Raw genomic sequence first — 25,057 nt, forward strand, 5'->3', positions numbered from 1 at the left:
CCAATCTGAGTGGCCCCCACCAACATGGGTTTTGAGTTCTCAAAGGCCAATAGATAGCTCCCCTTCCTTTCCACAGCTTTGGGAGCTTGGGCTACCCTGTAACGTCTAAATGCCTGTGTAGTGTGGGCCGGTGAAGCTGGCAGGGTGGGCAGGGTGCCCACCAGCAGGAGCCAGCTGACCTCCTGCGTGTCACAATAGCAGCCAGGTGTCTCCACAGTGACGTCTCTGAGCCAGGAGGTCAGAACTGTGGGATTGATGACCTCCCACAACTGGAGCAGCCACAGTGCCGGGAACAGCTCTGACCACAGTAAGTCATCCCACAACCTCACATCCAGATGAAACCATTTAAGAATTTCATCTGCACCGAGGAACAATTGAGCGTGATACTGGAGGGAAACAGTTTCCCTGTGAGATCCAGGAGGTCCCTTTAGCTTGTCTCCTGATGTCACCACAGTCATACCCAAGAGGAAGGAAAGGTCAGAGACAATGATTTGGAGAACATTCTACATGACGGCTCACTGTTCTTTGGTATCGTGCCTTACGTGAGCTGGGGACTAACTCCGTATCCTTAAGGAGGCATCACTTGATTAGAGTTGCCCAAAAGAATGTGGGTTATTATCCTAAAGGTCTGTGTAGCCATCCTGAAACAGTCAGAAATGAGTTTTTATTTCACTTAGGTGGTTCCGGGGAGAAGCCTTTCCAGGACCCATGTGCAGGCACAGCTGTTTTACCTGATCGGGATCCTTGCGGCACTCAAGTGAGTCTAGAATTATCAGATTTTGTTCTGTCTCTGTTCACTGTGAATTCTATTCTTTATTTCCTTTAAAACAAAAAGCTCCTGCTATTTTCTCCTATAATTATGATATTTGTTTCTCGATCATTTTACCTTCTATTCACCAATTAATTGAAATCCTACCCATCAGGATTATCTACCCTGCTTTCCTATAGGGAAAATAAAAAGTGCTTAGAAGCAGTCTGATTTTCACTGCCTTTAATTTCTCAAATCTCAAGATGTTCCATTTAAAATCTTTAGAGTATCTATTTTGTCTTCTGTACATTATGGTTGTATTCCCTCAGAGGCCGAGTATATTTTATCTTAGTTTTCAGAGATCACTAAAGTCAAGTAAATGAAGGAAAACAGAATTCATTTTCATTATGGGAAAACAAAATCAATCCCTAAGTAGTCAAAAGATTACTTACTTAAGGAACCACCTGGTTAACTTCTTCTCCTAGAACTTAATCCCCTAACTAGGGGTAAAAAAGGCTCATTGTCATCTTATAAAGTATTAAGATACCAGGGACTTGTCAAATGGGAATGCCTTTATTATAGAATGTTTAATTTAGGCCTTCCTAAACAGTTTTGCTTTCTTCTGTCATTTGTCTGTGATGGAACCTCAAAAACACTAACTAGTATGCGAGACAGATTTGTGTTGGAACATTGTGTTAGCTTTCCAGTAGAGTTAAAATTCTGGAATGCAGTTATAAACCTCCAAATGAAAAATACCGGCCGGGCACAGTGGCTCACACCTATAATCCCAGCACTTTGGGAGGCTGAGGTGGGAGGACCACTTGAGCCTAGGAGATTAACGTCAGCCTAGGCAACATAGTGAGACCCTATCTCTACAAAATATAGAAAAAAGTAGCCAGTTATGGCGGAATGCGTCTGTAATTCCAGGGACTCAGGAGGCTGAGGTGAGAGGATTCCTTGAGCTGGGGAGGTCAAGACTGCAGTGAGCCATGACTGTGCCACTGCACTCCAGCCTGGGTGACAGAGTGGGACCCCATCACAAAAAAGAAAAAAAGAAAAATACCTAAGTGGCCAAATGCCTTATAAAGTTCACGCATGCTACCCTACAGGAAATATCCTCAGCTGTCTTCTCTGTGCCGGGTTCATATGCTCTTGTGCCTAGTTCATACGTGTTTGGTCATCTGCTTTCCAAAGCACACAGCAAACCAGATGATGAGAGCAGCTGACAAGTGGAGACAGCTGTCATTTTACGTTGGCAGCTACAATAAATGACACTGTCTGATGGAGAAAATAAGCGGGGAAAACACTTCCAAAACACAGGCAGAAATATAAGAGTTGAAATCCCAGAGTTCCAGAACAATTTCACTTCAGGGCAAGCAAGCCTAAGTGGCCTGTGTATCCACCACTCTACTACAACCCAGTGACATAACCGACTTGATGGTCCTCAGACGCCGGAGCTGGGAGGATCCCCTAGGGTGCTGTCCAACTCGCCCCAACTTACAGATGAGGAAACGGAGGCCTCAGGAAGCAATGAGAGCCCAGTTCAGGATCATAGCTAGTTAAGAGGGAAGCTGCAACTACAGTTAGGATCCCCTGACCCCAAGGGCCAACTTCTATCCTATACGCCCCACTCTGGAAAGGTGAAAAATAATTCAGCATTTTGGCCGGGTGCGGTGGCTCATGCCTGTAATCCCAGCACTTTGGGAGGCCGAGGCAGGCGGATCACAAGGTCAGGAGACCGAGACCTTCCTGGCTTAACACGGTGAAACCCCGTCTCTACTAAAAATACAAAAAAATTAGCCGGGCGTGGTGGCGGGCACCTGCAGTCCCAGCTACTCCGGAGGCTGAGGCGAGAGAATGGCGTGAACCCGGGAAGTGGAGCTTGCAGTGAGCCGAGATCGCGCCACTGCACTCCAACCTGGGCGACAGTGCGAGACTCCGTCTCAAAAAAACAACAACAACAACAAAAAAAAACATAAAAATAATAATAATTCAGTGTTTCAAAAGGTTTCAAAAGGCCAGGAAGGAATTAATACATGTTTAAAGAATTTTCTTGGCAAAATGGTTGAAGGCTCATTGGTTACATATGAGAATTAAATGAGATAAAGCATAGAAGGTTATCCCTCAAACACAGAAAGAAATCAAAATGTTGTCAGTTATTATTATTACTTAAAAATCTGATATATAAAAAAGTGCTTTTTTACAGAAGTCAGAAGAAAGTAGGTTGAGCATTTTTAATACTAATCTTTTAAATACCTTTGCTCTGCCAGAAAATTAATTTTCATAAAGCAATACATTGTTGGATCTCACCCTGAGGAAGGTCTTCCCTGGGCACCCTATTTTAACAGTACCCCATCACCTCTAGCTCTTTACTTTGATTTAGTATGCTTTATAACCTATTACCATATGAAACTAAAGATACGTATAAAATCTTTTCTCTAAAGCTTCTCCTAAAGTTCACAGCTAAAATACTACGATTTCCTTCTGGTTTTTAAATAGTCCTCTTGTTAGAAAAGATTTAGCCCTTATCCTCAATCTCACAGCCACTAAATAGTCAATTCACACAAGCCAAGTGATTTGTAGGATAGGAGTCTCTGCAAACTGAGTCCAACCAGCTTGAATAATAACATCATAACATAATGGGATCCCTTTATAGTGGTAGTGTCCGGGTCCAAATACCAAAATTCCTATTTGAAGCTGTATTAAGATTTTCTAAATGTAGCTATGTTTCAAGAGAAAATGCTTGGTCTATGGATAGCTGAAGCCACGTAAAACAAGCATTCTTATCACACGGGTCCAATATCGCTGATTTTACATGGCAGATAGACCTTAAAACGCATTCCTACTTTTCCCACTCCCTCCCACATTCTTTAAAAGGGTAGGGTTTAATATCTCTCTGAATACTCAAATGAAAACTTCAGTGTATAAACAAAACTAGACAAATCCTTAGATTAAGATGGAAGGAAGATGGTCTTTTGACCTCTTAATATTAGTTTGATCTAACATCTTTTTTTTTTTTTTTTTTTTGAGACGGAGTCTCATTTTGTTGCCCAGGCTGGAGTGCAGTAGCGTGATCTCAGCTCACCGCAGCCTCCACCTCCCGGGTTCAAGCAATTCTCCCACCTCAGCCTCCTGAGTAGCTGGGACTACAGGCCTGTGCCACCATACCTGGCTAATTTTTTTTTTTTTTTTTTTTTTTTGTAGAGACGGTTTCAGCATGTTGGCCAGGCTGGTCTCGAACTCCTGACCTCAGGTGATCCACCTACCTCCCAAAGTCCTGGGATTACAGGCATGAGCCACCGCACTCAGCCTGATCTAAGTTCTTTAAATGATCATTCCATATTGTTAAACAATGTTTCTAAGTGAGAGGTAGAGAATTATATTAGATGGTAGGAGGCCTGAATGGTTGAAGACAATTTAGAGAAAACTAGTTATTTCCTTGGCACAAAGTAAATCCTACTACTCCTGAAGTATAAGAAAAAATAAAAATTAAAAACAATAAAAATAAACAATTCTTTGATCAAACAATTTTTTTAATTGACTTGTTCTGATCATTAGTGCCTACTTGTTCAGCCCACTATCCTTACATGCATTAGTGGATTCCTTCTCTTTTTTATCTCTGAAGATTCCAGAAGTAGATCCGTGGATTCCTTAAATGTTAAAGAAACCCTGTCTTCTGTAATCCCAGCTACTCTAGAGGCTGAGACAGCAGAATCACTTGAACCCAGGAGGTGGAGATTACAGTGAGCCGAGATCGCACCACTGCACTCCAGCCTGGGTGACAGAGTGAGACAGAATGAGACTCTGTCTCAGAAAAAAAAGTAAAGAAAGAAACCCTTGCAATCAGAGAGAAAAAGAGAATTAGAACTTAAAGTGACTAATGTTAAATATACTATTATATTTGTACTATATATAAACTAGAAACCTCCAGGGCCTGGCCTCAGGTAGAGTTGTCTTGCAGCTGATTGCTTGGCTCTCTTCTCTCTTCCCAACTTGATGTCATCCACTTCCACAACTTTAAATGCCATGAAAGTGATGGCTTGCCACTTCCAGCCCTGCCCTCTTCCTGGGCTCCATTGTCCCTCTATCCTCAGCCACGTGGCTGTTTCCTGGGTACCACAAAAGTGCCACGAAAGAAACCCAGCTCTTCTCTCCAGACCTTACCCCAAACACCTCCTTCTCATCTTAATAGCATCATCAGTTCCTCAGTCACAAAACCTGAGCATTCTTGATCTCTCCCGACCTCACCCCCACCATCGGGGGAGGACTCACCAAGAAACTCCAGAAGCTTAAGTGTCAGGGACTCTCCTTTGCTCAGGACCCTCTATCTCATTTTGTGTTATCCCATTGCAGGGTCCTCTATCTCATTTTGTGTTTAGTTTTTATTTTTTCTTATGGAAGGCCCTCAAACCATATGATTTAGGCCTCACAAACCTTGGATCAGCCTCTGCACCCTCTGTCCAGCTCATTTCCAAAAGAAAACTATCTCAAAAAAAAAAAAAAAAGAAAGAAAGAGAAAAGAAAACCATCTAAAACCGACCACCGTGAACACTGTTGATTGCTACCACCTCAGTCCAAGCCCCATCCCACCCCACCCCATACTGCAGCCAAGATGATCTTTCAAAGTTGAAAGCTTTTCAGGTCAGATCTCTTTCTTAACCCTCCACTGGATTCCCCTTTCCCCTAGAACAAGTCACACTACAAGAGGCAGGACACGGTGGCTCACACCTGTAACCCCAGCACTTTGGGAGGCTGAGGCAGGTGGATCACCTGAGGTCAGGAGTTCAAGACCAGCCTGGCCAACATGGTGAAACCCCATCTCTACTAAAAATACAAAAATTAGCCAGACGTGGTGGTGGGCACCTGTAATCCCGGCTACTCGGGAGGCTGAGGCAGGAGAATTGCTTGAACCTAGGAGGCAGAGGTTGAAGTGAACCAAGATCACGCCACTGCACTACAGCCTGGGTGACACAGCAAGACTGTCTCAAAAAAAAAAAAAAAAAAAGAGAGAACAAGTCACACTACAGAACCATCACAATGCCCTAGTAGCAGAACATGCCGCTGAACTGTCAGGGTGCCCTGGGTGATCTGGCCTCTGCTGGCCTCCCAACCCTCTCAGCTTTAGCTATCCCCTTCTTTCCTTCCTGGAATACCCCAACTTGTTTTTGCCTGTCCTTCGTATTGTCACCTCTGCTTGAGAGAGCCTCCTCCATTTCTTCACTTGCCTCATCTTTCATTGTCACCTCCTCTCAAAAGACTGTCCCGGCCGGGCACGGTGGCTCACGCCTATAATCCCAGCACTTTGGGAGGCCGAGGCGGGTGGATCACAAAGTCAGGAGTTCAAGACCAGCCTGGCCAACATGGTGAAACCCCGTCTCTACTAAAATACAAAAAACAAAAATTAACCAGGTGTGGTGGTGGGTGCCTATAGTCCCAGCTACTCACGAGGCTGAGCCAGGAGAATTGCTTGAACCCGGGAGGCGGAGGTTGCAGTGAGCCTAGATAGCGCCACTGCACTCCAGCCTGGGTGACAGAGTGGGACTCTGTCTCAAAGAAAAAGAAAAAAAGACTGTGTCCCTAGGGTATGACCCCACCCCAATCCAGTCATTCGTGATCCCATTATCTTCTTTTTTCACCTATAACTATATGCAAGTATCTTATCAGTTTACTTGTTTATTATCTGAATTCTTTCAAAAGAGCTAAGCTCCCTGAAGATGGGAACCCTGTCCACATGCTCACCATGGAATCCCCACAGCCTAGCAGCACCTCCCACAGAGGGGTGCCTAATATTTTTCTAAACAAATGAATGAAGGAAATGTTCATTAAACAAATACTACTGCAGTTAAATGTGGCATCAAGCAGTACTACACATAGGGTGCATGGAATTGAAGCCTATGAACCATTAGAAGGTCCCTTTCATTTGTTCCTCATTAACTGTGGATGACTAAAAATCCGTGCTGCCAATAGCTCCAACTATGAGATGTGGATCGATGTCACAATCCAGACTCCATTATGCATGTCCTCATAATGCAGGAGGTGAAATGTGTATGTCATGTGTCCAAATTGTAAGATATTTGCTGTAAGTAGCAACAAGATGGGAAGGAAAGTCTACAGGCCAAATCATGTCTGAATCTCCCCATTCTCCCTCTCCACAAATATTGGTTTAGGAATTCTCCGAGGTTTGAAGGTTATGAATGGTTATCATTCAAGGATTCAGAACTGAGGTAAAAATACTGTGAATTATAAGGAAAAAAAATCACTAATTGAAGTCTAAATCAATATGCTTCAGCTCTCTGAGGAAATGTATTTTTAATATAATAGCTTTATTGAGATACTCATACACCATAAAGTTCAAACTTTTACATTTTTATTTTATTTATTTGTGTGTTTTTTTTTTTTTTTTTTTGAGATGGAGTTTCACTCTTGTCACCCAGGCTGGAGTGCAATGGCATGATCTCAACTCACTGCAACCTCCACCTCCTGGGTTCAAGCAATTCTCCTGCCTCAGCCTCTTGAGTAGCTGGGATTACAGTTGCGCACCACTATGCCCAGCTAATTTTTGTACTTTCAGTAGAGACAGCATTTCACCATGTTGGCCAGGCTGGTCTCGAACTCCTGACCTCAGGTGATCCACCCGCCTGAGCCTCCCAAAGTGCTGGGATTACAAGCATGAGCCACCGCACCCAGCCTAAAGTTCAACCTTTTAAAGTGTACAATGGAGTGTTTAGTATATTCAGTGGGTTGCACATTCATCACTATCACTCTTTCCTCACCCTAAAAGAAAACTCCATACCTACTAGCACTTACTGATTCCCCTACCCAACCCATGCCCAGGCACATGGAGAGCACCAATCTACTGTCTATGGATGTGCTGATTCTGGACATTTCCCATAAGTGGGACGAAAAAAATGTGTGGTCTTTGTGTCTGATTTCTTTCAGGCAGTCTAATGAGTTTAAGGTTCACTCATGTTGTTACATGTATCGTTACTTTATTCTTTTATTGCCAAGTAATATTTCCTTGTATAGTTAGATGACATTTTGTTTATCCATTCACCAGTGGATGGACAGTTGAATTGTTTCCACTTTTTGGCTATGGTGAATAATGTTGCCATGAACATTCATGTACAAGTTTTTGTGTCGACATATGTTGTCTTTTCTCTTGCATGTATACCTAGGAGTGAAATTACTGAGTCAAATGGTAACTCAGGCTGGAGTGCAATGGCAGGATCTCAGCTCACTGCAACCTCCGTCTCCCAGGTTCAAGTGATTCTCATGCCGCAGCCTCTCGAGTAACTGGAATTACAGGCGTGCGTCACCACACCCAGCTTATTCAGACTGTTTTCCAAATTGGCTGTAACATTTTATGTTCTTATTAGCAAAGTATGAGCGTTTGAATTTCTCCACATTCTTCTCAACACTTGCTACTGCCTTTTTTATTAAAGCCATTCTATTGGGTATGAAGTGGTATCTTACATTGTGGTTTTGATTTGCATTTCCCTAATGATGAACGATGTTGCACATCTTTTCATGTGCTTGTTGGCCATTTGTATATTTTCTTTGGAGAAATGTCTATTCAAATGTTTTACCCATTTTTTTAATTGGGTTGTCTTTTTTTAATCGAGAGTAGGGCTTTTTAAATATTCTGGCTATAAGTCCCTTATAAGACGTATGATTTGTGGCCAGGCGCAGTGGCTCACACCTGTAATCCCAGCACTTTGGGAGACCAAAGTGAGTGGATCACTTGAGGTCAGGAGTTCAAGACCAGCCTGGCCAACATGGCGAAACCCCATCTCTACTAAAAATACAAAAATTAGCTGGGCGTGGGGGCGCACATCTGCAAACCCAGCTAATCTGGAGGCTGAGGCAGGACAATCGCTTGAACCTGGGAGGCGGAGGCTGCAGTGAGCTGAGATCATGCCAATGCATTCCAGCCTGGGTGACAGAGTGAGACTTTGTCTCAAAAAATATACATTATTTGCATATATTTTCTCCCATTCTATGGGTTGTCTTTTCACTTTTTTGATGGTGTCCTTAAAAGCACAAAGGTTTTAATTTTGTGAAGTTCAATGTATCCATTTTTCTCTTCTGCCTTTTGTGATTTTGATGTCATAGCTGAAAAATGATTGCCTACCCCAAAGCGATGAAAATTTAGTCCTATATTTTCTTGTAAGAATTTTATAGTTTTAGCTCTTACATTTAGTCTATGATCCATTTTGAAGTTTTTATGACGTGAAGTATGGATCCAGCTTCATTCTAACGCATGTGGATATCAAGCTGTACCAGCAACAATCTTTCCACAGTGAACAGTCATGGCTCCTATATTAGCCAGGGTCCTCAAGAGAAAATGAACCAATAAGAAATAGACAGGATGGGCACAGTGGCTCACACCTGTAATCCCAGCACTTTGGGGGGCCCAGGCAGGCAGATCACTTGAGGTCAGGAGTTTGAGACCAGCCTGGCCAACATGGTGAAACCCCTGTCTCTATTAAAAATACAAAAAATTAGCTGGGTATGGTGAGGCACATCTGTAGTCCCAGCTGCTCAGAAGGCTGAGGCACAAGAATCACTTGAGCCTGGGAGGCAGAGGTTGCAGTGAGCCAAGATTGTGCCACTGCACTCCAGCCTGGGTGGTGACAGAGTGAAACTGTCTGAAAAAAAAAAAAAAAAAAAGGTAGATAGATTAGATTTATTTTAAGGAATCTGCTACATAATTATGAGAGATGGCAAGTTCAAACCCTGCAGGGCAGGCTAGCAGGCTGGAAATTCAGGTTTGAGTTGATGTTGCAGTCTTGAGTTTGAAATCTGAAGGGCAAATCAGCAGGTGGAGATTCGGGCAGGGTTTCTGTGCTGTGGTCTTGTAGCAGAACTGTTTCTTACCCCATAAACCTCCATCTTTGCTATTAAGGCCTTCAACTGATTAGATGAAGCCCACCCACCTTGTGGAGGGTAATTTGCTTTAGTTAAAGTCAACTGATTATAAATGTTAAATTGTATCCACAGATACTTTCCCAGCAACATCTAGACTGCTGTTTGACCAAACAATGGGGCTCCAACAGCCTAGCCAAGCTGAAACATAAAATTAACCATCACAGTACCCTTGTCAAAAATCAATCTGACAACACATGTAAGGTTTATTTCTGGAGTCACTATTCAATTCCATTGATCTATATGTCTGTCCTTATGCCAGTAACACAGTGTTTTAATTATTATAGCTTTTTTTTTTTTGAGACAGAGTCTAGCTCTGTCACCAGGCTAGAGTACGGTGGTGGAATCTCAGCTCACTGCAATCCCGCCTCCCGGGTTCAAGCGATTCCCCTGCCTCAGCCTCCCAAGTAGCTGGGACTACAGGCACGCACCCTCACACCTGGCTAATTTTTTGTATTTTAGTAGAGACGGGGTTTCACCATGTTGGCCAGGATGGTCTCGATCTCCCGACCTCATGATCCGCCCACCTTGGCCTCCCAAAGTGCTAGGATTATAGGTGTGAGCCACTGCGCCCGGCCATTATTATAGCTTTATAGTAAGCCTTGAATTCAGCAACTGTTAATCCTTTGAATTTTGTTTTTTTCGACTGCTTTGGCTACTCAGAGTCTCTTACAACTCTAGATGAATTTTTAGAATCAGTTTGTCCAATTTACACTCCCACCAACAGTGTAAAAGCATTCCTATTTCTCCACAGCCTCGCCAGCATCTGTTGTTTCCTGACTTTTTAATGATCACCATTCTAACTGGCATGAGATGGTATCTCATTGTGGTTTTGATTTGCATTTCTCTAATGACCAGTGAGGATGAGCTTTTTTTCATATGTTTGTCAACAACATAAATGTCTTCTTTTGAGAAGTGTCTGTTCATATCTTTTGCCCACTTTTTGATGGGGTTGTTTTTTTCTTGTAAATTTGTTTAAGTTATTTGTAGATTCTGGACATTAGCCCTTTGTCAGATGGATAGATTGCAAAAATTTTCTCCCATTCTGTAGGCTGCCTGTTGGTTCTGATGACAGTTTCTTTTGCTGTGCAGAAGCTCTTTAGTTTAATTAGATCCTATTTGTCAATTTTGGCTTTTGTTGCAATTGCTTTTGGTGTTTTAGTCATGAAGTCTTTGCCCATGCCTATATCCTAAATGATATTGCCTAGGTTTTCTTCTAGGGTTTTCATGATTTTAGGTTTTACATTTAAGTCTTTAATCCATCTTGAGTTAATTTTTGTATAAGGTGTAAGGAATGGGTCCAGTTTGTGTTTTCTGTATATGACTAGCCAGTTTTCCCAGCACCATTTCTTTCTTTCTTTCTTTTTTTTTTTTTTTGAGAATGAGTCTCGCTCTGTCACCCAGGCTGGAGTGCAGTGGCGCCATCTCGGCTCACTGCAAGCTCTGCCTCCTGGGTTCATGCCATTCTCCTGCCTCAGCCTCCCGAGTAGCTGGGACTACAGGCACCTACCACCACACCCGGCTAATTTTGTGTGTGTGTGTTTTTACCAAAAAAAAGTAGAGACGGGGTTTCACCATGTTAGCCAGGATGGTCTCGATCTCCTGACCTCATGATCCGCCTGCCTTGGCCTCCCAAAGTGCTGGGATTACAGGCGTGAGCCACCGCGCCCGGCCTCCCAGCACCATTTCTTATATAGGGACAGTGTGGCGATTCTTCAAGGATCTAGAACCAGAAATACCATTTGACCTAGCAATCCCGTTACTGAGTATATACCCAAAGGCTTATAAATCACTCTACTGTAAAGACACATGCACACGTATGTTTATTGCAGCACTATTTACAAGAGCAAAGACTTAGAACCAACCCAAATGCCCATCAATGATAGACTGGATAAAGAAAATGTGGCACATGTATGCCATGGAATACTATGCAGCCATGAAAAAGAATGAGTTCATGTCCTTTGCAGGGACATGGATGAAGCTGGAAGCCATCATTCTCAGTAAACTAACACAGGAACAGAAAACCAAACACCACATGTTCTCACTCATAAGTGGGAGTTGAACAATGAGAACACATGGACACAGGAAGTGGAACATCACACACCAGGGCCTGTCGGGGGGTGAGAGACAAGGGAAGGGAGAGCATTAGGACAAATACTTAATGCGTGCAGGGTTTAAAACCTAGATGATGGGTTGATAGGTGCAGCAAACCACCATGGCACATGTATACCTATGTAACAAACCTGCACGTTCTGCCCATGTATATCAAAACTGAAAGTCAAATTAAAAAAAAAAAATCAGCTTGTCCATATCTGAAAAACAGAGGCAGCTGGAATTTTAATTAGGATTACCTTGAATCTATAGATCAAGGGAGGGGGGTATCACCATCTTAATAATATTAAATCTCCCAATCCATGCATATAGACTGTGTTTCCCTTTATTTAGATCTTCTTTAATTTCTTCCAACAATGTTTTATAATTTTCAGCATACAATTTCTACAGTTCTGTGAAAGTTACTGTTACTTTGTTACTGAGTCTTATTTTTTTTTGATGCTATTGTAAATAAAACTGTTTTCTTAATTTCATTTTCGGATTGTTTATCGCTAGCGTATGGAATTACAATTGATTTGTATATATTGATCTTGTCTCCTGCAACCTTGCTGAACTTGTTTTGTTTGTTCTAATAGTTTGTGTGTGTGTGTGCTTGTGTGAATTCCTTAGGATTTTGTCTATACGAAATCATGTCACCTGTGAATAGAGATAGAACTTCCAAGGCTGGGTGCGGTGGCTCATGCCTGTAATCCCAGCACTTTGGGGAGGCCGAGGCAGGAGGATCATGAGATCATGACAGAGATCGAAACCAGCCTGGCCAACATGGTGAAACCCCATCTCTACTAAAAATACAAAAAATAGCTGGGTGTGGTGGTGCGTGCCTTAATCCCAGCTACTCAGGAGGCTGAGGCAGGAGAATCACTTGAACCAGGGAGGTGGAAGTTGCAGTGAGCCGAGATCTGCACTCCAGCCTGGGCGACAGAGCAAGGCCCCCTCTCAGAAAAAAAAAAAAAAGATAGAACTTTCAGTAAAATATTGAGTAAAAATGGTGAGAATAGACATTCTTGTCTTGTCTTGATCTCAGGGAGAAAACATCCAGTTTTTCTCAACTAAATATGATGTTAGCTGTGAGTCTGTCACAGATGGCTTTTATGAAGTTGAGGAAATTCCTCTTTATTCCTAGTTTGTTGAGTGTTTTAATAATGAAAAGGGATTGGATTCTGTGAAAAGCTTATCCTGAATCAATTCAGATGCTCATATAGTTTTTATGCTTTATTAATATGGTATGTTACCTTGATTTTCATATGTTATGCCAATCTTTCATTTCTGGGATAAATTTCACTTGGGCATGGTAGATAATCCTCTCTATATGTTGTTTAATTCAGTTTGCTAGTATTTTGTTCAGAATTTTTGTGTCAATATTGGTCTATAGTTTTTTTGTTTTTGGCAGCAGGGCACAACTGGCCTTATAAAATGATTTATTAAGTGTTCACTCTGCTTCTATTTTCTGACAAAGTTTGAGTAGGAATGGTGTTAATTGCTGTTTAAATGTTTGGTAAAATTCACCAGTAAAGTCATCTGGTCTGGGACTTTTCTTTGTGACTTTTAAAATTACTAGTTCAGCTGGGTGCGGTGGCTCACGCCTGTAATCAAAGCACTTTGAGAGGCCGAGGTAGGTGGATCACCTGAGGTCAGGAGTTCAAGACCAACCTGACTAATACGGTGAAACCACGTCTTTACTAAAAACACAAAAATTAGCCAGGTGTGGTGGTGTGTGCCTATAGACCCAGCTATTTGGGAGGCTGAGGCAGGAGAATTGCTTGAACCAGGGAGGCGGAGGTTACAATGAGCTAAGATCATGCCACTGCACTCCAGCCTGGGTGACAGAGCAAGACTCTGTCTCAAAAAATAATAAAATACAATAAAATAACTAATTCAATAGTTTTACTTGCTGTAGATCTATTCATATTTTCTATTTCTTCGTGAATCACTTTTGATTTGCGTTTTTCTAGAAATGTGTCCATTTCCTCTAGGTTATCTAATTTGTTAGCACACAATTGTGTAAAGTATTCTCTTATAATTTTTATTTCTGAAAGCTGGGTAGTGATGTCTCCTCTTTCATTCCTGATTTTAGTATTTGAGCCTCCCCTTTTTTTTCTTGGTCAGTACAGCCAAAAGTTTGTGAATTTTGTTGATCTTCTAAAAAGAAACAATTTTGGGTTATTTTTATTTTCTCTTTTTTAATTTTCTATTTCATTTATTTCCTTTTTAGTCTTCTTTTTTTTTTTCTTCCTTTCTCTTTCTTGCTTTCTTTCTTTCTGCTTGTTGTAGATTTAGTTTGCCCTTCTTTCTTTAATATCTAAGGAAGTAGGTTATTGATTTCTTCTTTTCTAATTCATAAGGACAGCTCTAAGTGTCCCTATGAGCGTTGCTATCACTGCTATCCCATAACTTTTGGTATCTTATATTTTTGTTTTCATTCATCTGAAAGTATTTTCTGTTTGTTTGTTTGTTTGTTTGAATCTCGCTCTGTCGCCCAGGCTAGAGTGCAGTGGCGCGATCTCAGCTCACTGCAAGCTCCGCCTCCCGGGTTCATGCCATTCTCCTGCCTCAGCCTCCCAAGTAGCTGGGACTACAGGTGCCCACCACCACGCCCAGCTAATTTTTTGTATTTTTAGTAGAGACGGCGTTTCACCATGTTAGCCAGGATGGTCTCGATCTCCTGACCTTGTGATCTGCCCACCTCGGCCTCCCAGTATGCTGGGATTACAGGCGTGAGCCACCGCGCCCGGCTCAAAGTATTTTCTAATTTCTCTTGTGATTGTTTTCAATATAGAGAAGGGGTCTCACTCTGTCACCCAGGCTGGAATTTAGTGGTGCGATCATTGCTCACTGTAACTGAATTCCTGGGCTCAAAGGATCCTCCCACCTCAGCCTTCCAAAGCACTGTGATTAGAGACATGAGGCACCATGCCAGGCCATCTTGTGATTTCTTCTTTTACGCACTTGTTATTTAGGAGTATGCAGTTTAATCTCTTGTGAATTTCTCAAATTTCCTTTTGTTCTTGATTTCTAATTTTATTCTGTTGTGGTCAGAGAACATACTTTGTATGGTTTCAGTCCTTTAAAATTGACTGAAGCTTGTTTTACAGCCTAACATATGGTCTATCCTGGAGAATGTTCCATATTCACTTGAGGAAAATGTTTACTCTGCTGCTTTTGGGTGGAGTGTCTTACACTTGTCTTTTAGGTGTAGTTGGTTTATCTTGTTCTTTGTCTTCCATTTATCATTGATCTATCTAGTTATCCTATCCATTATTGAAAGGTGGGAACAGAAGTCTCAAACTATTTTTGTTGAATTATCTATTTCTCCCTTAATTCTGTCAGGTTTTGCTTTATGTATTTTGGTGCTGTTAGGCACATGTGTTTAAAACTGTTCTATCTTCCTGATTGAATTTTTTATTATAAAAATGTCCTCTTTATCTCTAATGACATTTTTTGTCTTAAAATCTATTTTGTCTAAAATTAAGAGAGCCATTCCACCTGCTTTTGTTTTTTGTCTTTTTGAGATGGCGTCTTGCTCCGTCACCCAGGCTGGAGTGCAGTGGCACCATCTCGGCTCATTACAGCCTCTGCCTCCCATGTTCAAACAGTTCTCGTATCTCAGCCTCCCAAGTAGCTGAGAGTACAGCCGCCTGCCACTACACCCAGCTAACGTTTGTATTTTTAGTAAAGATGGGGTTTCACCATGTTGGCCAGGCTGGTCTTGAACTCCCGACCTCAAGTGATCCACCCACCCCGGCCTCCCAAAGTGCTGGGATTACAGGTGCCTGCCACTACGCCTAGCTGACGTTTGTATTTTTAGTAGAGACGGGTTTTTGCTATGTTGGCCAGGCTGTGTATCTGCTTTTGAATACTGTTTGCATGGTGTGTCTTTTTCTATCCTTTTACTTTCAACCTATTTGTGTTCTAAGAAAAATCATTTAACTTAGAAATGAAATCTTTCTGCTAAGTATATATATATGTATATATATATATACTGTTGCCCAGGCTGGTGAGCAGTGGCTCGATCTCAGCTCACTGCAAGCTCCGCCTCCCAGGTTCACACCATTCTCCTGCTTCAGCCTCCTGAGTAGCTGGGACTACAGGCGCCCACCACCACGCCTGGCTAATTTTTTTGTATTTTTAGTAGAGATAGGGTTTTACCGTGTTAGCCAGGATGGTCTCGATCTCCTGACCTCGTGATCCGCCTGCCTTGGCCTCCCAAAGTGCTGGGATTACAGGCGTGAGCCACCGCACCCGGCCTCTGCTAAGTATATTTTTATTTCAGGTTTTAAAATGCAACAAATGATTTTTAAAAATCCATTTACCACTTTTAAATGAAAACAACATCAAGAAAAGGCATTTTTATTTTCTCCAACTCTTAACCAGTCTTTGATTTAACTGATAAGGATTTATTCTTAAAATCAGATGTGATGTTTAAGAATATCATCTTCAAAATTAAGTACCATCTAATGGTCCACCATTCTGTTTCCGTCAAATCAGCAAAGGAAAGAAATTCCTAAGGGAACACTGCTCAGAAAGTACTGTACCATGTCTTCAAATGCCTGAGGATCAAGTTGGAAAACTAGAAGCAACAGAAAACACAATAAGGTAACTGATTTTACCTGGGGAAAAGTCACTTCCTGTTTTGTTTTTTTTAAAAGAGACAAGGTTGTATGTACCATGTTGCCCAGGCTGGTCTCGAACTCCTGGTCTCAGGCAATCCTCCCACCTCAGCCTCCCAAAGTGCTGGGATTACAGGCATGAGCCATCACACCCAGCCAAAAGTCACTTGCTAAATGTCAATGTACAAAGTATGTAGGACACCTATGTGTAGCTAGTTGTCTATTTTATTCTCTAGCAAAGCACTGCCCAATCAAAATATAATATGAGCCACAAATACAAATCACATATGCAATTTTAAAATTTCTAGTAGCCATATTTTTAACAAGTAAAAAAAGTGAAATTAATACATTTAACAATAGTTTGTTAATAAATATAACTAATATATTTTATTTAACACAATATATTAACATTTCTACATGTGATCAATATAAAATTGTTATTCCTAATTTCCTACTAAGTCTTTGAAATTTACTGTGTATTTTACACTTAAAATATAAGTGTATAAGTGGCTCACGCCTGTAATCCCAGCACTTTGGGAGGCCGAGGCGGGTGGATCACGAGGTCAGGAGTTCGAGACGAGCCTGGCCAAGATGGTGAAACCCCGTCTCTACTAAAAATTTTAAAAAATTAGCCGGGCATGGTGGCGGGCGCCTGTATTCCCAGCTACTTGGGGGGCTGAGGCAGGAGAATCGCTTGAACCCGGGAGGCAGAGGTTGCAGTGAGCTGAAATCGTGCCACTGCACTCCAGCCTGGGCGACAGAGTGGGACTCCGTCTCAAAAAAAAAGAAAAAAGCATATCTCAGTTCGACACGCCATATTTCAATTGGTCAACAGTCATAATGGCTAGTGGCTACCATAATGAGCATTGCAACTGTAGCACTGAAAGCCTGAAATAGCCTTTAAATAGCTCTGTGATAATCAAATCAAACTTGATTTTTTTCTTAACCACAATTATTATGCATTCCTGTAACATGACCACTTATATAATGGGAATATAAAAATGCAATAGTCTAACAGGTAGATGTCCAATCAAAATTAAAGTTACAAATTTTAGAGGTTGCAATCTGTATTAGCAATGACAGCCACTATTTATTAAGCATTTACTCTGTGCCCAGCACTACTGCCAGGTATTTTAATCAGTAGTAAAAAAATACTTCTATTACGCCCATTTCAGAGAAGAAACTGGGCTTGAGGAAGGTTAACTTGGGCAAGATCACACAGCATGTAAGTTGTGAAGCTAACATTTGAACTTGCACATTGGCCAGCTCTAGAGCCTCTGCTCCCAGCCTCCCTAAAATGAGTCCCTCCACCTGCAGATATCCACTGAATCTCAAATATAAAACTAAGAAAGGGCACAAAAGAAAACAATCAAATCAAAATTTCCCTGGCCTGTGTTCCATTCCACAATTTACTGAGGGCCTATTGTGCACAATGTCCTTCGGGATTGTTAGGGTCCCACTTGCCCCTGGCTGGGGTGCACTGACTGTATGTAACAGACTGCTTCAGAGCAGGAACTTGAAAGTTTTGATAAAAAGCAGTTGAAAAAAAATGTGAATATTTCAGCATATTTTCAATAATTTTTCAACCGTTCAAACTCTTTTTGCTAGCTCTTATCTAGGCAACAGAAAACATCAATATTAGAGTCAGAAATCTTACTTATCAGCCAAGTGTCTATTGAATATCTGTAATCCATTCCATACACTATTTTACTCTGCACAATTGGGAGACTAATAGAAAGTATGCAAGTAGATTTTATATAAACACAAATGTGATGCACATGACTATGCATCAGATGCAGCCTTAAGAGTAATTACTTGTTTAAGGCCAGGCGCGGCGGCTCAAGCCTGTAATCCCAGCACTTTGGGAGGCCAAGGTGGGAGGATCGCTTGAGCCCAGGAGTTCAAGACTGTCCTGGGCAATATAGCAACACCCCATCTCTAAAAAAACAAACAAAAAGAGTAATTACTTGTTTAAGGTCACATTTAACTCCCAAATTCATCTTACTAATAAAAGAGATAATTATTGAGTATCTACTTATGCAGACACCACACTATGTGAATTTACACATATTATCCTAACTTTCAAAACACTCCTATGAAGAACTATCATTCCAATTTTACAGATGAGAAAACAAAGCCAGCATTCTTTTTCATTGTACCAGGTTAATTATTAACAAAAATAATAATGCCATCAGCTTACATTGGTGTAGTTACAGATTATAACACTTTGATTTATATCATCTAAATTGACCCTCATAATAAATTGTGATATCAAGAGCATAAGTGCTTACAACTACCAAGATGAGGAGTCATAGAGACCCGAGACAACTTAAAAAAAATTAGATTATTCACTTGGGAGAATCTTACGTTATTTGCATGCAGTACTCTGCAAACCAGAAAGGGCAGACAAAACCAAATTCTATCCCAGTTGAGAAAAGCTTTCACAGAGGTCTTACAAGCCTAACTTCTCCAACCTTCTCCCACTTCCAGAACACTCCCATCAACATGGGAGCCCATAAAACTAAGAGCAGTAGCGGGAGAGATTCTGAAGCTCTCTAGTTAAGGAGCCTTGTCTCCTGCAGTATTACAAACAGGTGTCACGCCCAGGCTGTGCAGTACTTCCTAACAGCAAAAATCCTAAACTACCTAGATTTCAAGTAGCAGTTGAGAGAGACTTCGTTTTCTTTCCCCCAACCTCACCCTTTTCGTAAGGGGTTGCAAATGCTCCAGGCAAATTTGCCTCCAGTACTTAATGGAAGTAGTGTCCAGTCTAATAAACTGAAAGAGAAGGGAGCTGGCCATTCACAAGATAAACCACTAAGCACATTACTTTGGGGCAGTTTTGTGTTTGTTTTTTTAATTTTAATGTGGCCAAAGCAATGGCAGCGTATACCGAGTGAGCAAAACTCAAAGTTTTCTATCCTTGCATTTTTACTTCCAATTATAAGTTAATGCTAGAAGAACTTTTATGATTAATAATATTATACTTTTTATTATCCCCATTTTATAGATGAGAAATTGAGGCTTACTGACATTAAGCACTCAAGGTTACACAGCTAGTAAGAGACTAAAGATACAAATCCCCTAGACTCAAGTTCAATGCTCTTTACTTTCCACCATTTGATCTCCTTGGGAAATAAATAAATCTATAGTCCTGCGGGCTGCCTTTATGCAATATCTTAGTTATTTTCTTTTCTTTTCTTTTCTTTTTTTTTTTTTTTTTTGAGAGGGAATCTCACTCTGTCACCCATGCTGTAGTGCAGTGGCATGATACTGGCTCACTGCAACCTCCGTCTCCTGGGTTCAAGCGATTCTCCTGCCTCAGCCTCCCGAGTAGCTGGGATTACAGGCATGCACCACCACACCCAGCTAATTTTTTTTGTATTTTTAGTAGAGACGCGGTCTCGCCCTGTTGGCCAGGCTGGTCTCAAACTCCTGACCTCAGGGGATCCACCCGCCTCCCAAAGTGCTAGGATTACAGGCGTGAGCCACTGCACCCAGCCCTTGAGTTATTTTCTTATAAGAAAATGATACTCTTATAAACAATAAGGACACTGTTTATGGGAAATGGGTTTCTAAGTGCAGTAAACTTCCCAGAAAGCTGAGCATTATAAAGTCTTCAAAATGGCAAGCCTGCTACCGAAAATACAGTCCCCACCTAGGAGGTTTTCTGGACACCAGAACCAGTCTTCATTGTCAGGACATCTGCTATCTACCCCAAGTTTACTGGAATTTCTCCCATTTTGGGTGGGGGGGGTGGTCTCTTCATTGATTAACCTTAAAATTCTTCTCCTTCCCTTTTGATTGGATATTTAAAATGTTAAAATAAGGCTGGGCTGTGATTTCGTTTTCTAGTAGTTGATGTCACCACTAATACAAAATTGTTCCGTTTTTAGCCTGCCTGAAATAATCTTAGGTTTACGCTTTGCCTCGTTAAAAAACAAGCTCCTGGCCGGGTGTGGTGGCTGAGGCCTGTAATCCTAGCACTTCGGGAGGCCAAAGTGGGAGGATCGCCCGAGCTCAGGAGTTTGAGACCAGCCTGGGTAACAGGGAGAAACCCCATCTCTACCAAAACTACAAAAATTAGCCAGGTGTGGTGGCTTGTGCCTGCAGACCAGCTACTTGGAGGGGCTGAGGTGGGAGGATCGCTTGAGCCCAAGAGGCGGCAGCTGCAGTGAGATCACACCACTGCTCTCCAGCCTGGGCAACAGAGTGAGACTCTGTCTCAAAATAATAATAATAACAATAATAATAATAGTAACAAATATCAGCAAACTTGATTGGAATTTCTATTATTTAGTAACTATTAAGCAAATATATGTAACCTACAGACTCATTGCCAATAGAAACACATACCGCAATAGGTGTTAAAAAGTAACTGGAGATTGGGCCACGCCCTAAGCAGCCTCTAGGCAATTTATCATATTTCACTGTTAACCTAGTCATTTGAATGAGTTGTTTTTGTCTGTAATTCTTTTTTTTTTTTTTTGAGACGGAGTCTTGCTCTATCACCCAGGCTGGAGTGCAATGGCACGATCTTGGCTCACTGTAACCTCCGCCTCCCAGGTTCAAGCGATTCTCCTGCCTCAGCCTCCCGAGTAGCTGGGATTACAGGCGCCCACCACCACACCTGGCTAATTTTTGTATTTTTAGTAGAGACGGGCTTTCACCATGTTGGCCAGGCTCGTCTCGAACTCCTGACCTCAGGTGATCCGCCCACCTTGGCCCCCCAAAGTGCTGGGATTACAGGCGTGAGCCACCTTGACCGGCCTGTAATTCTTAAAACCTTAATAACCTTGGCTGATGATGAAACCTCCTCAGAATCCAGACACCTCAACTACCCACAAAAAAAAAAAAAAAAATCAAAATCAAACAAAAAAAACTGCCCCAAAGTAATGTGCACAGTGGTTTGTCTAGAAGAAATAACGTGGCATAAGAATGAAAACTTGTCACATCTAAGAAATATAAATTCAACAAAGATAGGTCTGCAGACCTCCTGTAGAGAACCCATCATTGTCATGGCCCAAAACTTTCTAAGAGAATTTTCTCTAGGAATCATTAGAATCCTTTAGAAAAAAATCTTGGCTGGCCATCCCAATTGCACGTGGATCCCAGGGCTCAGCCCAGATTCTGGACACAGTGGCCAAGATTTAAAATCATTCACCAAAGAGCAAATGTTTTGACTTTCAAAGAGCAGAACTGCAGCAGAAGAGCCAACAGGAAATTAAATTCCCTAAGTTAAATGCTATGTACTGCCAGCGGTGTAGAACTACTCTCCATCTCACCCAGTATGAAACCTCCTCACTAGAGATGTAGTGTCCCTTTGGGGCAGAAATGAATTGTTTTTTGTAGCTGGACGCAGTGGCTCATGCCTGTAATCCTAGCACTTTGGGAGGCCGAGGGTGGGGGGTGGAGTATCACCTGAGGTCAGGAGTTCGAGACCAACTGGGCCAACTTGGTGAAACCCGGTTTCTACTAAAAATACAAAAAAGTTAGCTGGGCATGGTGGAACATGCCTGTAATCCCAGCTACTTGGGAGGCTGAGGCATGAGAATTGTTTGAACCCGGGAGGCAGACGTTGCACTGAACCGAGATCGCGCCACTGCACTCCAGCCTAGGCGACAGAGCAAGGCTTCCACTGACACCCTTAGCCCAATATATTGGATACAACAGGGTCTCAACAGAAGTACCCTTTGATTTGTACACTGCTCTCTGCCTTTGGCAGCCCCAGGAGTTAAAGAACATTGCGTGTATTATCTGCGCATTAGAATGCTGAAATTGAAATTACGCCTCTAGGTTCCTAGACTGAGATTGAGATAATCAGCCCTGTAAACCAGTGCTCCTTTAGGAAGAAAGGTGTCTCTCTTGACGTTCCCCAATCATTGCGAGAACAGAATCCCTAAACAAGGGATTCAAGGGAACAGTCACAGATCCTGGGGTGGGGGCATGTTTGCTACGTGGACATCCGAGGACGACCGCGGGATCGGGACGGACGGCCTGGCGGGAGAGCCCCGGGCTGAGTAACCCCTCTTCCGGGCAAGCCCCAGGCGTGAGTCACTGGCGAGCGCGGCGGGAGGAAGGGGCGCCCTGAGTCCACAGCCCTGGGGGAGGTCGGAGGGTCTGAAAGCGAGAGGTGTCCGTGAGTGGAAGGTACGTAGGAAGTGGCTCTAAAGGGACTGCCTTCCTGGGGGTGGGTGAAGGGCTGGATCCCAGGGAGCGAGGGACCAAAGGGGTGAGGCCTGCTCCAGCGGCCACGGGGAGGGGCCGGGGGTCCGCGAGAAGGAGGCCGACCAGCCCGCGGCGCCGAAATCTCCCGCGCTCAGCAGCTGGCCCCTCCTCCCTGGCCAGGCCTCGGGCCCCTCGCCGCGACCGGGCCCGCCGGCCGGCTCCTCCCGCTGTCCCCGCGACGCAGCTCTGGCCCCAGCCCAGGCCTCGACCTCGACCTCGACCCCGACCCCGACCCCGATCTCAGCCCTGGCCCGGCTGCGAAGCCGCCAGCCTACCCCACCCGCGCACAGGCGGCGGCCTCCAGCGCGCGGCCACTGACGGCACCGCAGGGTGCGTGGCCAATCAGCGCGGCCCCCGAGGAGGCGGCCTCGGCCCCGCCCCCCTTCGCCCAGGGCCAGTGAGGCGCCGGCGCCGGCGGCCGCGGCGGGGTGAGAGGCCGCGAGGCCCCGCCCCGTCCTCCCCTTTCCCCTTTGCCCCGCCCTTCCCGCCCGGCCCCCCCTCAAGCCCCGCGCCGCCGCTGGTGCCGGTCCCCGCGCTGGGCCCGCCCCCGCCCCTCCCGCGGCCCGCGAGCGCGCCTCACGGCTCCTGTCTCCCCTCCCTCCTTCTCTCTCACGCCTAGCGCAATGGCGGCGGCCGCGGCGGAGCAGCAACAGTTCTACCTGCTCCTGGGAAACCTGCTCAGCCCCGACAATGTGGTCCGGAAACAGGCAGAGGTAACCGAGTTCGCCGCCCCGGTCTCCGCGCCCTGGCCGGCGCGCCGACCCTTTCCCGACGCCAGCCGCGCCGGCCCTCGGCCGGTCCGCGGCGGCCGCGCAGGCTGGGCCCGGCGGGCGGCGGCCGCGCAGCCCACGTGTGAGGCCGCCCGCTGCTCCCGGTCGTGCCCCCGGGCTTTTCCGGCCATTGCTGCCGCGGCGCCTGGCACCAGTTACCTCCCCGCCGCCGCTCGCACCCACGTGCGGCCGCTCCCGACTCGCAGCCCCCGTCCAGGTGTGGGGTGCCGGGCGGGCCCCGGGCCCCAACTTCGCTGGCCACCCCGCTTCCGAGCTCCCCGCTTGCCCCTTTCCCGCTTTCTCCCAGCGGGAGCCCCCACCGCCCTTCCAGCCGCTGTCTCCACCCAGCCTAGCGCTGTGGGTCTCCCAAACCCTGGCTGCTACCTGACCCGTCACGCCTGCTTCTATCCCCTGCTCATCTCCCACACCTTCTGTCCCTCTCTTTTTAAATACGTGCCCTGCCTTGTCGCTACTGCCTTTTTCCATTTAGTTCTTTCTCATTCTAGTTCGTAACATCAGAAGCCAGATTTCCCTACCCCCTCCCACCACCAGTTTTGTGAAGTTGCCTTTAGGGTTTCTTTCTATGCAGTTTCCACGTTACTTTGGGCTTATAATACACTTACTCTGCTCTTCAGACAAATTTTCTTTGCTCTCTAGAGAATCGTGGGATAAATGGGATGTAGTGGGACTTCCGTTGTTTAACTGGGCCAGTACCATATGTTTAAGTCTTCAACTTCATTAAATCTAACCGTAATCTCTTTTTTTCAAATCACCTCTTGTTCCTGGCCTCCAAAATGTGGAGATACTTTCAAGTGACAGTATTTTAAATATATCTGTAAGCTCATTTACCAAGTTCACTAGAAGACTGATGTTACATTGTCAGCGTTTGAGACCACTATTCTTGTGGGATACTTCCAGGGGAGGGAGAAACTTTCCAGTTTCTTAGCTGACCGCCGAACTTGGTTATATATGGGGTTTTTGCAACCAGGCGATTGAAGAGTTTTATAAGATTAAGTGAAGGATGTTCAGCCAAATATTTTTAAATAACAAAAATTAATTTCACATATAGCCAATGAAATTGACTACAGGTCCTCTTCTGAACTCAGGCCTGAAGACTTTTCCAGGTGTCTTTGAAACGACAGTGGTAATCCTTGTTTTGAATAGATGGTGGATATGCTGGTTACACTTAGGGGTTTTATATTAAGTGAAGTAAAGACACCCAAAATTCGGTTCTTTGTGAAAAGGCATTTTCAACTATTCACTTCATTAAGTTTTTATTTATTATACATGTAATACATGTTCAGGGTAAAAATTCGAACAGTGAATAGTTTCTTATCCCGTTTCCCAAAGGTGACCGCTTTTAAGTGTCTCGTGAATCTTCCCTGAAAATTTAACATACACATTCATTTTTTACTTAATGGGCTTATAATACTTTTCACACTATTTTGCAACTTGAATTTTTCACTCTACATTTCACATTGCCTCATAAGTGAGTTTTTTGGTCAGCTATAGATTATACATCATATGGATAGATATTTATATAAGTAACCCTCTATGAAATGGATATTGCGGTTTCCATTGACCTGCTCTTTCAAAAATAGTACTGTGCGCAGGAGTACATGTATACCTATCTTTGCATACTTTGCCAGGTTTGCTTGTAGAATACT

At 43.6% G+C, this 25,057-nt stretch overlaps 1 protein-coding gene across 4 annotated transcripts in view; it reads left to right on the plus strand.

The window, feature by feature from the left end:
- Positions 1-233: 233 nt before the first annotated feature.
- Positions 234-25,057, plus strand: part of IPO5 (importin 5) — a 68,356-nt gene continuing 43,532 nt past the window's right edge. The window contains exons 1-4 of one of the 4 annotated variants that reach the window (XM_054529165.2): positions 234-307; positions 678-757; positions 16,271-16,378; positions 23,240-23,333. In XM_054529165.2, the coding sequence (XP_054385140.1) occupies positions 16,329-16,378; positions 23,240-23,333 (144 nt within the window). In that variant the 5' untranslated portion in view covers positions 234-307; positions 678-757; positions 16,271-16,328. Of the gene's footprint in view, positions 477-677; positions 758-16,270; positions 16,379-22,424; positions 22,442-22,523; positions 22,543-23,239; positions 23,334-25,057 lie in introns of those variants that run through there. The other 3 variants (XM_054529166.2, XM_054529167.2, XM_002824379.6) reach the window with 3 other exon arrangements.

Source organism: Pongo abelii, chromosome 14, assembly GCF_028885655.2.
Source record: "Pongo abelii isolate AG06213 chromosome 14, NHGRI_mPonAbe1-v2.0_pri, whole genome shotgun sequence".
NCBI lineage: Eukaryota > Metazoa > Chordata > Mammalia > Primates > Hominidae > Pongo > Pongo abelii.